Genomic DNA, 15,186 nt, shown 5'->3' with positions numbered 1-15,186 from the left:
CCCTGATTAATACTGTGGGTGCATTAATCGTAAAAAAAATGTTTTAGATGCAACTGGTGCAGGTACTGATGTGCGGTGCTAAAACCACAGTTAAAAGCGGGCTCACTTGGACTGGGTCTGCTGCGTGATGCTGCGGATGGTGGCACCCTCCTTTCCGATGACGGCGCCCACGTACTGGCTGGGCACCAGCATCCTCAGCGGCAGCGTGTGCGGAGGCTGGCGGCCGGCCCCCTCCGAGTCCATGAGGGGTCTGCGCCTGGGGCCACCCCCTCTCCCGCCGCCGGTTCCATAGTAGGTGGCTCCTCCGGGGCCGCCGCCTCCGCCCGCCGGACGATCGGACTGGCGGCCGCCGGGCCCGCTGCTGCCCCCGCGGCCCCCGCGTCGGCTCACGCGCTTACGCTGCTGGGAGCTGCCGTTCTGCGACAGCTCCGGGTCCTGGCTGCTGGCGGCCTCATCCGGGATGTATGACACCTTGAGTGCATAGCTGTCCAGCTCGTGCCCGTTCAGCTTTTCCACAGCCCTGGGTAAAAATATTTCATCCGCAGGAAATTAGTAACCTTAAAAGTTTTGGTTTCTTTTTGAACGAGGTGTTTGCTTTCCAAAATTCGACGTTTCCGCACCCTTCGTTAGAATTCGTATTTTTACCTTAATTTGGCTGTGTGTGCACGAGAGCTTGAAGATGCATATTATGGTCCTCATCTTAGGTTACCAGAAAATAAAATTAGTGAAAGTGACCCGTCTGACAGCAGCAGCAGTGATGCAGAGATTGACGACTGTGGACCAGTCAGTCGATCGCATTTAGTTCAACTTTATTTTGACGGTGATCTAATTCCATTCTTCAGGAACTGCTGATGGGGGTTTGTGCATGATGCGCCGAGGCTGCTGAATACACACTTTTACTCCTCATACGCACGCACACAATGACATACAGTAATCCCTCGCCACTTCGCGGTTCAAGTTTCGCGGCCTCAGTGCATCGCGGATTTTTCGAACTGATTTAAAGGCCTCATTATACCTGTGCAGTAACACCATCATCATTATCATTCATCATCACGTTCATCGAACTGCACAGGTCTGTCATCGTCGTCATTGTCATCGTCGTCGTCATTACTGGAGTCAAGTCTCAAGATACTACTGTCATTGGTGAGTGTAGAACACCATAATACGTATCGTATGAGAGAGAGAGAGAGAGTGAATGTATAATATTAAGGTTTTATAATTAAATAGATTTAAGTAAAATATATATATAAAGTATAAATATACATATTTTAAACATTCTGGTACCCACACACACATATACGGAAATTCCTAGGGGGCCAATCCTACTTCGCGGATTTTCACCTATCGCGAGAGGTTCCGGTCCCCATTAACCGCGATAAACGAGGGATCACTGTATTACATAATGCTAATTGTCTGTACTGTGAATCCTTGTATCTCCAGGTGTCTGTTGTGAAGGCCGTGTTTCTCTCAATTGGCTCTTACCTGGATATAAAGCTCACGAGTGTTTGCGTACACACGTATGGGATGCGCGTATCACTGCGCTATGAACCCGGCGACCTGAGTTTGATCCCCACTCAGGGCCAACACTGGGTGACGATCATCCGAACCGGTCCTGGGCCTCCCAGAGGTCGATTCAGCCTAAAACGAGTATCTGCCGCGATGTGTAAACATCGCCACTGTGGAGACAAAAGGCCGGGCGTGGTGCTGGCCACCCACCCCTCTCGTGTGCCGTGCTGGCCATTATAGGTGCTAGCTAACAGCGCTTGCCCCAACAATCTGTTAAAGACGGGGGATGTTTGTCTTTGATGTGTGTACGTATGGTGTGAATGGAAATGTTTTGAAGGTTGATATTCGCCGACGTGCATTAACAAATTAATGTTGTAAAGCGAAATGGGCGGTGCGTGCGGATGCAGCGGGTGTCACTCACTCCTTGGCTTCCTCCTTGGTGCCGTACGTTACGTTGACAACCGCCGTCTCACTCTCCGTTGCAACTGCAACGGACACCAGCATCGCTATCAATATCACAATCACATCACAGCAAACAGCACACGTCATCACACAAACAACTGCCACACACACACACACAGACCTACACTCACAAATACGCAAGCAGTTGTTAGACATGCGGGCTACATGGCCTCACCTGCCAGAGGAGCCCAATGATGGGACTGTTGTCAGATCTTTCAAGGATCTCCAAACTCATCAAAATGCGATCCAGTTTGGTTAAATCCATGATGGATCATAGACAGGCCAGCCTAAATGTCTCATGCCGGTGCAAGTATTCCTGCAAAATGGGGTCTATTTTTCGCAAGTATAGAAAAGAGGGCATAACTGTGGCCGAGAAGAGCCGAACTTTGAATGGAGCAATAGGCCTGGCAGTTTCACACAGCATTCCTAACGCAGCCAATGAAAAGGTAATGTTGCTAGACTGATTGTAAGTGAGCCCTCTTCTGGCAAACCAGAGTTGGCCATGAGCACACTGCCCATTAATTGAATCTCCTCCATATTCTCCACAACCACTCCATTACTGGATGGACATTTGGGGGGGTGTAGAATGTTGACAAACACTGCCACTCATCAATCGCGCCACCATACTCCCAACTCGAGCAATCCTAGCTATCGTTACAATCACAGCCACACTGAGACTCTACGACAATCACAGCCACACAGAGACTCTACGGCAATTAAAAGGTGGCGATACAAATCATCACAGCAAGATAATGAATAGTGGCCGATGACAACGGACACAACGAGGATTGGTGAATCACAAACATCTGTTAACCTCTGCACCCAAACGCATCGAGGTCGTCATCTCCTTTCTGGCTTGCAGTAAATATGGCAGTACAGTAAGTGGATTAATTTCCAACTCTATTCTGCAAGTACGGGGGTTGATTGTTAACCCCATTGCACGCGTGTGTTTTTTCCGGGCACTCCGATTTCCTCCCACATGTATAAACACTCATTAACAGAGTTGGCCAAACATCCCAATATAGGACTACAGAGCTTGGGAAATGTATAGTGCCATTTCTGGCTGCACTCCCCCACTTGTCCGTGGTTTCCAGCGCCTTGGTGCAAAAACTGCGCACGTTACACATCCCGCAGCGTTTCAAGATGCACTTTGCACGATTTACGGCACTGTACATAACTGAAACATGATTACGCATGACATGAAGGATGGCCGCAATGCTGCTCAGTGCGAGGATGGACCACGCAGGAATGGGTGGGCAGCACTAACCTTGATCGCAACTCTCCACGGTGCCGTACTGGGCCAACAAGCCATCCAGAACCTGCCGGGACACAGTGACCGATCGCAACGTCTCACACACAGAGCCGGGCAACAATGGCTGAGGCTGTTAAAGCAATCTCGACGTTTAAACCGTGCCGACCCTGACCGCCGGATGGCCGGGCAGCCGAGCGGCCCGACGCTCCACACGCGCACTGTTTGTGCACCCATTAGCTCTACAAGCCATCGCAGAAGAACAGAGAGGGTCACCCGCCTGCTAAGAGTTAGGGTAAAGCGGAGTAGGTTCCGGGTCGTTTCTTTTTTGACCTTGTAACCGAGTCCAGTGACACTAACACCTGGACTCGGCATTTCATTTGAAAAACCACAACGTCACGGGACATTTAACATCAACTGTGAAGCAGAAGGCGAATAGTTCCGGTTAACACGTGCCATAGTATTAACCATGGTGGTCTGCCAGATTTTGACCGCGAGCCTTTGCAACAAGCGGCGAAGGAGCCACCGCTGGGCTTGGTCGCCGCTCCACCACGAGAATCAGCCCTCCCCTTGCCTTCTCACTGCTCCCGTCGATACACACGAGACCCAATGCCGCAAGGGCAATCGGCAGCACGGCCCTGCAGTCCTGCACAGCCTGCCAGGCATAATTTTTAAATGCTTTCGACTTCATTACCATATGCAATCAAGCGCGGGGTGCAAGAGATGGGTCTTGATGAGCGAGTGCACAGGACTCACCTCCCATTGCAGGTGGGGCGGAATGTTCCACACTTGTATCTTGCGGTTCCTGCACAACAACACCAAACATATAGCCTAAACAGACCTGCTGGGCCAAGTGCTGTTCATGAGCACCTACTCAGGCCGCCACGGTACACAAGGGGGTGAGTGGCCAATACCAAGCCTGACCGCCAATGTCTCTCAAGTGCTGATGTTTGCACACCGCACCAGGTACTCATTTAAGGCCGAGTCGACTTAGGAAATTCCCAGGACAGGTTCAAATATTTACAACTGTTCTTGGTCGCGACTTTGCATCTACCGCGGGTTGCTGGGTTCGTAGCGCAGCTCTCTAATCAATACAATACCGCTCCTTAAAACACCGCTACCAACTAATACCACCACCAGCAGCATCAAACCGCGATAACCTGAGCAGAGGCTTTGCAAGAAAGTTTCAGTAGAAGCATTTGTGCTTTTCTTCGGTCTTGCTAGCCCTCGCCTTCTGACCAACAAATGCAGGAATGAGATCAAGTTACAGGAGGGGGGCTCTGTGCTTGTGTACGGAACACACGCTAATCCTTTAATCAGCTCACCGTTTGGTGCTGGATTAAGACTTACCTAAATTACACCGCCCCACACACAAAGGCAGAGTCTGCAAATATCAAAGCGTCCTGCAGACTCCACTGTAAGTGGCGCATGGCGCCCTCGTCAGGGGCACAGTGCTTGGGCGTGGCGCCGCTCGCCAGCTCAACGACGACGCCACAGTTCGTTTCCATGACCGTTGGGAATCGGGCCACGGTGGCCCAGGAATGGCCCAGGATTGGCAGCTGCAAGGCCCAGGTGCACACGCGCACACACCATGTGCCGTGATATTCTCCTCCACAGCTGAGCGTTTAAAGTTGGGATGTTTTTAAAAAGTACTTTTTTTAAGTTTAATGTAGGTTTAAAAAAGCATGCAAAGATCCGCCTTCCCATATTTGTCTCTCCAAAGAAAATAACAGTATTTTTTTTACACATGTTTTCAGCAGCATTGGTTAAAAACAAGAAAACTCTGGACTGGTTTCGACATTTAGTTTCTCATCAACACCTTGCCTATAAACATCCGGTTTGAGTAAGCCTAACTTTGCTGATGAGACAATGTCAAAACTGGCTTAGAGTTTGCCTGTATTTAACCAAGTTGAAAAAACACTCCCAAAAGTCCATTGTGGCCTAATGTAGGCTTATGTTTAACCTGGACCGATTTAAGATCAAACGCAAAGTATTGGGTTTTTTAAATCAATTTGTAATGCCGACAACCGCCGAGAAGTCAACTAAGCTGGTGGCGTCATGACATGTGTACCTCGCTTTTATGCTGACCTCATGACGTCACAACTCTATCTGGGGTCGCCCAGCCCTAAGCGTGTGGCACAGGGTCAAAACGATCGCCCAGAGGCCAAGGTTTGGGTCCCGATGGGTTCATTTCTGGCCTCGCGGAACAGCCGTGGGAACATTGGTTCCTAGGCCCAGGCCTGGTGCCAGCACCGAGCCTGCCTGGTTCCCAGTGGGCAGGGAAATGGAGCTCGAGTCTCGACTGAAGAAAGGCCGTCTCTGCTTCACAAGCGTCTGTCACCCACCTTGAGACTCGCAGCCTCCCAGAGCCAGCAGCCCGATGGCATTATCCGCTATCGCCACACGTGATGCGTAACTTCACGTTTCAAGCCCCGGCAACTATAAATTTACACCTCAAGTTGTTTTTCATTGCTATGTAAAGGCAAATCAGCTTTGATGAGGCTCTACTCGGACAAGGCTTTCCATGACAGCGAGCCTGCACCATCCACACACATTCACCCACAAATCAACCTTACGAAGACAAAGATCCCCGATATGAAGGCCAGCACGGCACACAAGAGGGTACTGTGGCCAGCACCACGCCCGGCCTCCTTTGTCTCTCCAGTGGCGATGTTTTTACACGTCGAAACAGGTACTCATTTGAAGCCGAGTCGACCTACGGGAGGCCCATTATCGAATCAGATAATCGTCACTCGTGTTGGGCCTGAGCGGGAATCTAATTCGGGTTACCGGGTTCGTAGTGCAGCGTGCCCACCGTTGCACTACAACTCCCCACTCACTACTACCTTACACACACCCTCCCCCCCACACACACAAGGTGTTGCCACCTGTTCCAGTTTGACCTGGTCAGTCCAGATTACCTGTGTTTGGGTGGCAGGAATTTATTTGTACAGAAATCTGGTACCAGTGTTGTCTTGAAGTATATTACACGAGACTGCACGGCTTTGCGAGAGATCTAGGCGGACCGAGAAATATGTCCGGGTTTGAACTACAGTGTAAAAGGTGGCGAATCCTAACACGCAACTTATACCCACCTATGTACACATGCACACATATCCACCCTACCTTCGACACATACACCCAACCGACGCATTCACCTTATGCACACTCACACACAAAGACCCCTGTAAAGTCTTTTCAGGCTGTCCGGGCAAGTGCTGTTAAGCGAGCATCCATGAAGGCCGGTAGGGCGCACGAGAGGGTAATGTGGCCAGCACCACGCCCAGCCGCCTTGGTCGCACACACAACCACATGCATGCACCCGCTCTCCCCACCTAGCCAGAAACCCCCACACACACCTATACACATACACCCCCACAACGCGCGAGAGAGAGCCGGACCTCCCACCCCCCCACCCCTACAGCTCCTGACGTGGCAAGGCGCCGTAACTCCCAAGCTGCTGGGCTGGCCTAACGCTCCCACACCAAGCTCGCACAAGTACGTATCCTCCACGCCACAAGCAAAGGTCAAACAAGAAAACACAATCAGTCAACAGGTGTGGCTGGAATGTGCGCAGCCGAGGAAACATCTACAGTGGCCGAGGGGGGAGAGGTTTTTTTTTCTTTCCCAGAACGCTCAGGCCTGCGCAGTGCGGCGCTGCAGCAGCAGCAGCGTGGTCACTTAGAGGTCTGTGCAGACAAAGACTGGAGGCATTCCCGGCATGGTCACACCCAGGCCACGCTCGCTACTCTTCACTCTGGCCCAACGAGTTTGAGATTACGCAACGAGGATTCCGTAACTCACGCCTGAACCAGCTCCGTGCCAACAATAAGCGCCACGACAAACGCGGCAAAGCTAAATCCGACCATCTAAATGGCACATTCCTAGCTGGGGGGCTTCACCTGCACAACCTGACACGATGCAAACCACTGGCAAAGTGGATGGCAGACATTGCACAACCTGACACGAGGCAGACATTCCACAACCCAAGCTGCCCCACACACAGCGTGTTGAGACGCACCGATGCAACAGACATTCGGGTGCAAATTACAAAATGAAACAGCTCCATTGGCAAGTGAAGGGCATGCAGGGAATACACCACTGCATTGTGAAAGGGCACTGGACACATGCCCACTATAAAAAAAAGTGCAGAAAAGCCAGCGCCTCCAGTTGTCCACGCAAATCCTGGCAGGCACTCGTTAGATAGACATGCCCATTCCCAGGGTCACGCTTGCAGCTGCAGATGTAGCCACACTGCCTCTTGCCATCACGCTTGCTGCATCCTTCCCCAACTCTGCTGTGCAGCAGCGACAAACACGGCGGACGTAACGAGTGCGAGAGATGCGTTTGCTTCCATAAGCGCCACTCACCCGGGGCCCCCAGTGGCGACGGCCGAGACGAGGGGCCGGCACGGAGAGCGTGACCACGGAGGACGAAGTTACGTAAGCGGAAGTGCTCGAGGGGGGTGGGGGGAGGGCAGCAGCACCGCCGCCAAGCATGGGCCCAGGGCCAGGCCTCGGCGGTAGCGGCGGCCCCATTGGCCGGCGGCCTGTCGGCGCAACCGCCGGCACTCGCGTTCGTGCGCGCGTGCTTAAGCACACGCGCCGGTCACCTGGCGGCCAGGTCGCGAGGATGGCTTCCGTGCGCCACGCTTGGCACCAAGTGGCGGCCACTACGGCCAATAAAACGGAGCCCTTCCCACAAGACTTGGAGGTGCCGGGCTCACGGGGTGCTTTCGCCGGGAGCCAGTCGCAATTCACAGAGGCATTGCCAACGTGACGGCGCGATTTTTCAAAACTTTTAAAAGTTTGCCACGCGTCAGCAAGTGGACCGCATGGCGTGCCATCGTCTAACTAAGACTAAGAGGGTTCTCGTAAGCTGGTTGAAATTTCAATTTAATATATTCTGTAAAAAAAAATTCCCTTACTGTTCTTAATAAATCCACTGCTGGATGAGGGCCTTCCCAACATCGTGGCAGTCATGGGGGATTGTCCAACCATACTTCAACACCCTGGTCAGCATAGGTTGAAGGTGGGGCGCCAAAGATTGATTGATATATCTCTTGCCACCGAAGTTATCCATGGCCGGGAATCGAACTCGGACCGCGACACTTGTGCAACCACTTTACCTCGAGGCAAAAATCAACTTCCACATAATGATTAATGAATGAAAAAAACACCAAATTGCATCAAAATAGAGTAGAATTATGGTTTATCCTAATGTTAATTTGGCTCACATTGTCAAACAATGCAGGGTTAAAAATTTAAGGGGGAAGTAATGTGAAGCGACAGGGATGCGACAGGAAAACTGCGCGACTGCTCCACCACCACCGGTCCCCTGCAATGACCGACCCCGCAAGCACAGCCACACCCCAGCACGGGTGCCCCTCCCCTCGGGGGCCGCCTAGCCTCAGCTTTTGTTCATCAGATTAGTCAGGCAAGTGGGCTGCTCCGGTCACGCGACAATGGCAGCAGCAGTAGCAGCACGACATGCCGTGCGCGCGGCCTTGGGCAACCAGCCTCGCCTAGTTCACATGGCGGCGGAAAATTAAAAGAGCGGAGCCACGTCACGACCACCGCCGCCGCCCCCTCCCTCCCGCTCCGCGGCCAGGAATGCTCGAGTGCGTGTGGCGACGGTGGAGCAGGGCAGCAAGAACAGCACGGGTCTGCACAGAGCAACAACAGCTCTGTGCAGCAGGAAGTGCAAATGCATTCGAGGTTTCCGTAAGGAAACCAAAATCTCTGCTGCGTTAACCCCTTTGCTGGGGGCCGAATTCGCCATCCAGACCGCTTGCAAAGCCAATGAAAGAGAAACACATTCTACAGTCAATGACCTCACAAACAGCACTTTCACACTTTGCTCATAGAAAGCCACCGTGAAGAGCACACGGATGTGCACTAAACCACGGCAGGGGGCCACAAACGGCCTTCCGGTGCACCCGGTGCACCTGCCAGGGTTACAATTCGTCAGGCGACCAACTTTAGATGGAAGAGACCTTCCTACGCCCAATGAACAACACTCAAAAAGCTAATAGGAAAATCAACATTTTTCACATTTTAAGCGATGACACCGCTGATTAAATCGCAGGACGGGACCTTCATGGTGATTGTATATGTATTCACCGCATTTGAATTTTCGAAGGCTTTGTGTGAAGCATTCAGTCGAAAAAGTGGGCACCTCCTGCTTGGTCAACAGCATAAAGCGTAGGAGGTGCTCGTACTCGAGCAGCCTTTACTAGGCCAGTGACGCCAATTGTACCAGATACAGGTCCACCTCAGCCAAGGTGTCCCTTCGTCCTCGCACAGCGAGCAACGACTTTGGCCCAGGCCACAATGCCATGCCTACACGGCACACTCTGTACAGTAGAGTGGTTGACAAACACGAGTTTTACGCTGCTGGGCGCTGTTAGGTTCACAGTCCATGAGCTGCGCAAACACTGGCACTGCAGCAACCCCATGCAAACGCAGGGCATTTGTATCAAAAGGAAGAACGAATGCCCACTTTGCAGCCGTCACCTCAAAAAAATCATGCATCAACAATGAATGATAATCTCCGCCGAATGATACTTTGTCTACGAAACGAATATTTTATTGTAACCGTCTTTAAGTTGAATTGCACTACTTCACAGGTTACGTTTACCCTTTTAACACAATATCCACGCACCAAACTGTTAACCGATGCTGGTTGTGGCAGACCCGGTGACGTGTGGACCTGTAAGCCCAGCTTGGGGAGACACACTAAGCAATCCCTTTTGTTGTGTTAATTACGAGGACGCACTCATTATGTAGGAATGTTTGCCACAACAAACGAACAAGTGGAAGAGAATTATAATACTGTGAGCACATAAGGTATCGCTAAACCAGTTTTCAGCCTCACATTTGAGCATTAGTATAATCGGTTCGGTGAAATGCACGTGAATGGCTGGAACATTCCCTTTGTTGCAACCGATAGAAATGATGCTGCGCTGTCGCGCACAGACGCAGCAACGCACGTTCAACACTTGAAATATGTCCCAACTTTGTGCGTGCACTTTTTCGCCGCTGCATTAAAGCACGTCGGTATGTGCTCCGGTGGCAGTGACGAGACATCGGGGTGGCGAGGAGGTGCCAACTGGTCAAAGGAAGGCGGGAGGGGGGATACAGTACCTCTGTCGCCGCGGAACAGAGTGTTCAACTTCCAGGAACTTGCCGTTGAGTTCCACTTTACCTGCACACGCGCGCACACGCGCGCACACATTCACCAGGTCACCTCGTGTGTCACACACTCGCTCGTTACAACACGTGGCCATATGCAAATGGGTGAGAATCATTCCATCTCGAAGTGATAACGCTAACACGGGAGAGTCTCGGGTGTCATTTCAGCCGCACCTGTACGGGTTGGCTTGGCGACCTCGAAAATATCAACTTCGGCCGTGGCTACTTCTACTGCTAGACGGATGTTTTACTCGCTTACCAACGGAGCAGGACATTGCTCAGTGACAATTTAAGCCCTTGAAAAAGTACCGCACGGTTTACACTTTTAACGTAGATAGTTGGCCTTCCTCGGTCTCTATGCAAGCGGAGGACACCAAGTCAGCTCAATTAGCTGCCTCGGACATATTTTCTGTAATGTGGTCATATAAACTTGCAGTCAGGACGAAGCCACATGGCACAGAGCACCGCACTGCAGCAGCAGCTGCTGGTAGGCCCCCAGAGCGTGGTGGGGCCCAACAGAGTCGGGGCTGGGCCACGTCTCAGACGCCAGTTTAAAAACAAAAGTCAAAATTCATAATCAACAATCGTGCTAAAATAGCGTGTGAAATGAGACGTTCTATATACACACACACGTATTAAAACACCCTCCTAGAACTATGTTATTAATAATGCATGGAATTAAGTGCCATTGACGGATGCAAATGCAACATTAGTTGCATGTATAATCCTTGTTTAGCACCAACAATTCTGTACAGATAATTACAGCGTATCAATGTCCGAGATAATGTGTACAACAGACTTATAATCTTGCTGTGGGATATTACACAAACCACCTTTCCAGTGTTCGCTCCTTGTCATGTCGAGCATTGTAAGGGGAACGCTTAAGGTGCCCAAGAGATGATGCTACGATCTTATGTTACGATATGACCACTGAAGGTGTTTGCAGAGCAAGGGAAACACGGACATTGGTAACAAAATTGTAAAAGTTGGTGTCTTGAGTGTAAATCCGCTGGTGGCGATGCAGTGACGAGGAGTGGTGGTGGAGTTGCGAGTGGTGGTGGTGGTAATGAGAAGTCATCAGCAGTGGTGGTGGTGGTGATGGCGACGAGGGAGGGTCGCCTGTGATGATAGTGGCAAGGCTTGGTGAACATAATGTAGCAACACGGGGTGCTGGCGGGGTGGCCGAGCTGTGGGTGAAGATTGATGGAGTGACGATGTAAGGCCACCACTTGCTGGTGCTGCTGGTGCTGCTGGAGTAAGGACGTCGAGCACTGCCACGCCGTGCCATGTCCCTCAGAGCCCCCTCGGGTCTCCCCGCGACAGCGCACAGGGGCCTGGGGGACGCCTTCCCAGGGTCTCCTCCACCATCTCGCTCGGTCCCCGTTCGCGACCCCCGGCGTTCGCGACGACATCTAAAGAACCCCCTTCCCCGGAGTCCCCTCGAGGCCCCCTTTTTGCCCGGGATGTGGTGCGAAAGTTGCGGTCGTTTGGGCCTAGCGCGGCGCGGGCGCCATCCCCGCGCGCTTCCCCATGGCCGAGGCGGCTCCTGCCGCCGTCTCCATCACCGCCGTCAAGGCGACCGTCCTCCTCCCCCGCGCCTCCTGCGCCGACACCGCAACGAATGTGCGTGCCAGGCTAGGTGCACTACCGACGCACGCCGGCCGCGTGTGCGCAGCCGCCGTCTTTGCGCATAAATAAAATCGAGAAAAATAATCGCGGAAAAATCCGGAGAGCGGCCCCCGGGAGGCGAGTCGCCTGGGCCCCGCCGAAGCTGCTTCTCCTCGTCCTCCTCCCCCCGCACAACCCCAGCCCCGACTCCGCCGCGAGGGCCCGGGCGAGGGGGTGAGCCGGGAACCCCCTCGCCCGGGTCGCTCTGGGGACTCGAGAGGCCCCTGGGGACACAGCGGCTAAGGGCCCCCCCAACCCGAATTCTACTCCTGCTCGTGTCCCCGCGCTCTGCTGCTGCTGATACCCCCATTACCCCTCCTGTTGCTGCTGATGGTGGTGGTGATGGTGTTAACCACTTCTGCTACAAGTGATGAAGATGGTCCTGGTTGTGATGATGATGCTGCTGCTGCTGCCAATAATGACCCTAACCCTGCTGCTGCTTTTCCCGCTACGGCCGACAGCAGCCCTGCTGATGCTGCTGCCGTGCTGCTGCTGCTGCTATTCCTGCTGCTGGTGGTGTTTCTTCTGCTTTTGCTGTTCCTGCTGCTGGTGGTGTTTCTCCTGTTCACGGTGCTCGTCACCGCCACCATGACTCCTGCTGCTATCCCCGACACCACGGGCTTAATGCCCCCGATGCAGCGCTGCCCCTTGCTGAGGCTGCTGTTCCCCTAAACGGATTGCGGCCACCGTCGGCCTCCTGCTGCCACCACCGCTGCTGCTGCTCCAGCTGCCCGCGGTGATCCTCCAACCCACTATCGCCTCCACGCTCTACTTCTGATCTTCCAACCTCTGCTCTTCGTGCCGACCCATGTGTCCTCTCTGCCCCCTCTGCCGCCGCTGCTGCCGCTGCCGTCCCTGCCGCTGAATCTCACCGGAGATGGCCTCGATGGCCTTGAGCGCCGTGGTCTCGTCTGGCGTGTCCACGAAGGCGTAGCCGGCCTTGAGCAGGACCTGTCCGCTCACGGCCAGCTGACGCTCGGCGAACACGTTCTCCAGGTCGGCGGCGCTGACGCCTTCCTCCACGTTCCCTATGTACAGCTTGGCCATTGCTGCTGCTTCTGCTGCTGCTGGTGCCTGGACGAGACACGGTGGCCCGTGGCGCGGTGGGGCGGCCCGGGGTGGCAGGAGTGGCAGAGGAAGGGTGGTGGTGGTGGTGGCGGCGGCGGCGATCGGCGTGGCCGGTGTGCTGCTCGGTGTGCTGCTGCTGCTGTGTGTGGCGCGGGGAGGCGCGGCAAGAGGAGGAGGAGGCGGCGGCGGGAGAGGGAGGAGAGCTGGAGGGAGGAGGAGCCGCCCGGGGCAGGGAGGAGGATGGTGAGAAGGGGGTCCCCGTGCCCCCCCCCCCCCCGGGACTCGGTGTGGGTGCCCGACACGCACGGGCCACACTGGGCCACGTTGGGGCCACACTGGGCCACGTTGGGGCCACACTGGGCCACGTTGGGGCCACACTGGGCCACGTTGGGGCCACACTGGGCTTATGCCATCAGCTGATGATGCTCACATCACATACAATATACCCGTTCGACATGAACAATGCCCTCTCAGAATGGATTTACCAGGGCCGATGATTATTTTCATTAGCCATGGGTCCCTGCCTATTAAAACAAATTGACTGCATTGGCATTGGTTCAATCACGCTTCACTGCTGATGTGACACTGAATACCGAAATCCGGTCCGGGAGTTGACTTGTGTTGAACCAATCCTGCTGAAATTATACACTCTTAGAAGGAGGCCGTGTGGCCGATGGGAAGCGTAAAATAATTTTTAAACTTAAAAAAAATATATTTCGAGGGAAATGTTGAATCAGGCACATTGCTTATTTAGTGAGCCGTGATGAATCTACTGCTAGATTAAAGGATCCCCAAGGCAACGCCATCTCTCACGACCCTGCGCTGTAATAATCCACCAATCACCCGCACACCAGCCGATGTCATCGTCCCATCTCCGAAGTGGATGTATTATAGAATAGTGGTTCATATCTTGCTTGCCACTTCAGAATTATCCTTGACCATCTGCCATCCTCCCTTCTCGGACAGATATTGAAAACTGAGTGGAATCAAAATTATGACAGATAGGAAATTGTTTTGGGCAATAGCCATCCTTCAGATCACATAGATATATTGACTTCCAGTTGGTATCGAACGGGGGGGGGGGGCTTAACAATGCTGGGCAGTGTGATTCACCAACATGATACTCTGACCACACACCACCATTGTTAACCCATTTACATTGATTGATTTTGCGCAACTGTTATAACCAAAACACGTTTAAAATCAACGGATTGTGTCGCGAATGCAATCCCACGCACGTGAAACATTCCAAGCGAAGCAGGTCACAAATCGGTGTCTCACGCAACAACTTTATTAAAATCTTTACATTACAAAAGCACTTGCATGTTATGCCTGAGCACAAGCCGTGTCTACCTCGAGGCAGCCTCAGCCGCGGTGTGTGGCACAACTTATTTTGCGCCGTAATCACCCAAACGCGCATGGTGTGGTACTTGGGTCGGCCCAAGTGCAGTGTTTTCAATACGTTGAAACAAAAATTAAGGAAATTAACATCTACAGCAAACCCTTGTGGCAATCGGCAAATCCGCGATCTGCAAACTCAAGGGTATATGGGAAAACAATGGTTTGGTTCCCGATTCATAAATGCCACCCCTTCCTCTGCATTAGTTACCCTACATTAACCCAAACATGAAACAGGACTTTGTTTAACGTAAAATTGAAATGTTCTGTTAAAAATAACTAGTACGGTAAATGTAGATTATAAAAAATGTGTGCAGCTGAACTCACTGGAGGCTGGGAACACGTGACCTGGGAGCCACGATGGGCCTCTTGGGAGAGGACATGGAGACGAGTGCACATGGCTGCAGAGTTTGGTAGTACATGTTGTTGACGTCGTTTAGTGTGAAAATTCGGTCACAGTTCCTATGACCACTGTTTCATTGCTTTTATGGCTTCATTTTGGTGATTTTCGATACGTTTTTTGGTTTGGCCATGTTTGTTTGTTATAGTACAGAGATAGACTGATGGCCTTAATCTAAGTTGTTTTGTCGTTGTTGTTGTTGTTTGACTTGCATCCCACTGGGATTTTTGCACATTTTTGTG

General features: G+C 52.5%; 1 protein-coding gene across 4 annotated transcripts in view; it reads right to left on the bottom strand.

The window, feature by feature from the left end:
• Positions 1–13,299, bottom strand: part of LOC144724741 (insulin-like growth factor 2 mRNA-binding protein 3) — a 29,235-nt gene extending 15,936 nt beyond the window's left edge. For 3 of the 4 annotated variants that reach the window (XM_078604120.1, XM_078604121.1, XM_078604123.1), the window contains exons 1-6: positions 12,951–13,299; positions 10,363–10,423; positions 3,974–4,022; positions 3,236–3,287; positions 1,928–1,991; positions 107–520 (exon numbers count right to left, since the gene is read on the bottom strand). In XM_078604120.1, coding sequence (XP_078460246.1) covers positions 107–520; positions 1,928–1,991; positions 3,236–3,287; positions 3,974–4,022; positions 10,363–10,423; positions 12,951–13,125 — 815 coding nt within the window. In that variant the 5' untranslated portion in view covers positions 13,126–13,299. The remainder of the gene's footprint in view (positions 1–106; positions 521–1,927; positions 1,992–3,235; positions 3,288–3,973; positions 4,023–10,362; positions 10,424–12,950) is intronic. The other variant, XM_078604122.1, reaches the window with a different exon arrangement.
• Positions 13,300–15,186: the final 1,887 nt, after the last annotated feature.

Source organism: Lampetra planeri, chromosome 21, assembly GCF_965212315.1.
Source record: "Lampetra planeri chromosome 21, kcLamPlan1.2.h2, whole genome shotgun sequence".
Lineage (NCBI taxonomy): Eukaryota > Metazoa > Chordata > Hyperoartia > Petromyzontiformes > Petromyzontidae > Lampetra > Lampetra planeri.
Note: the sequence above shows the minus strand (reverse complement) of the source record. Positions and strands in the feature narration are given on the sequence as shown.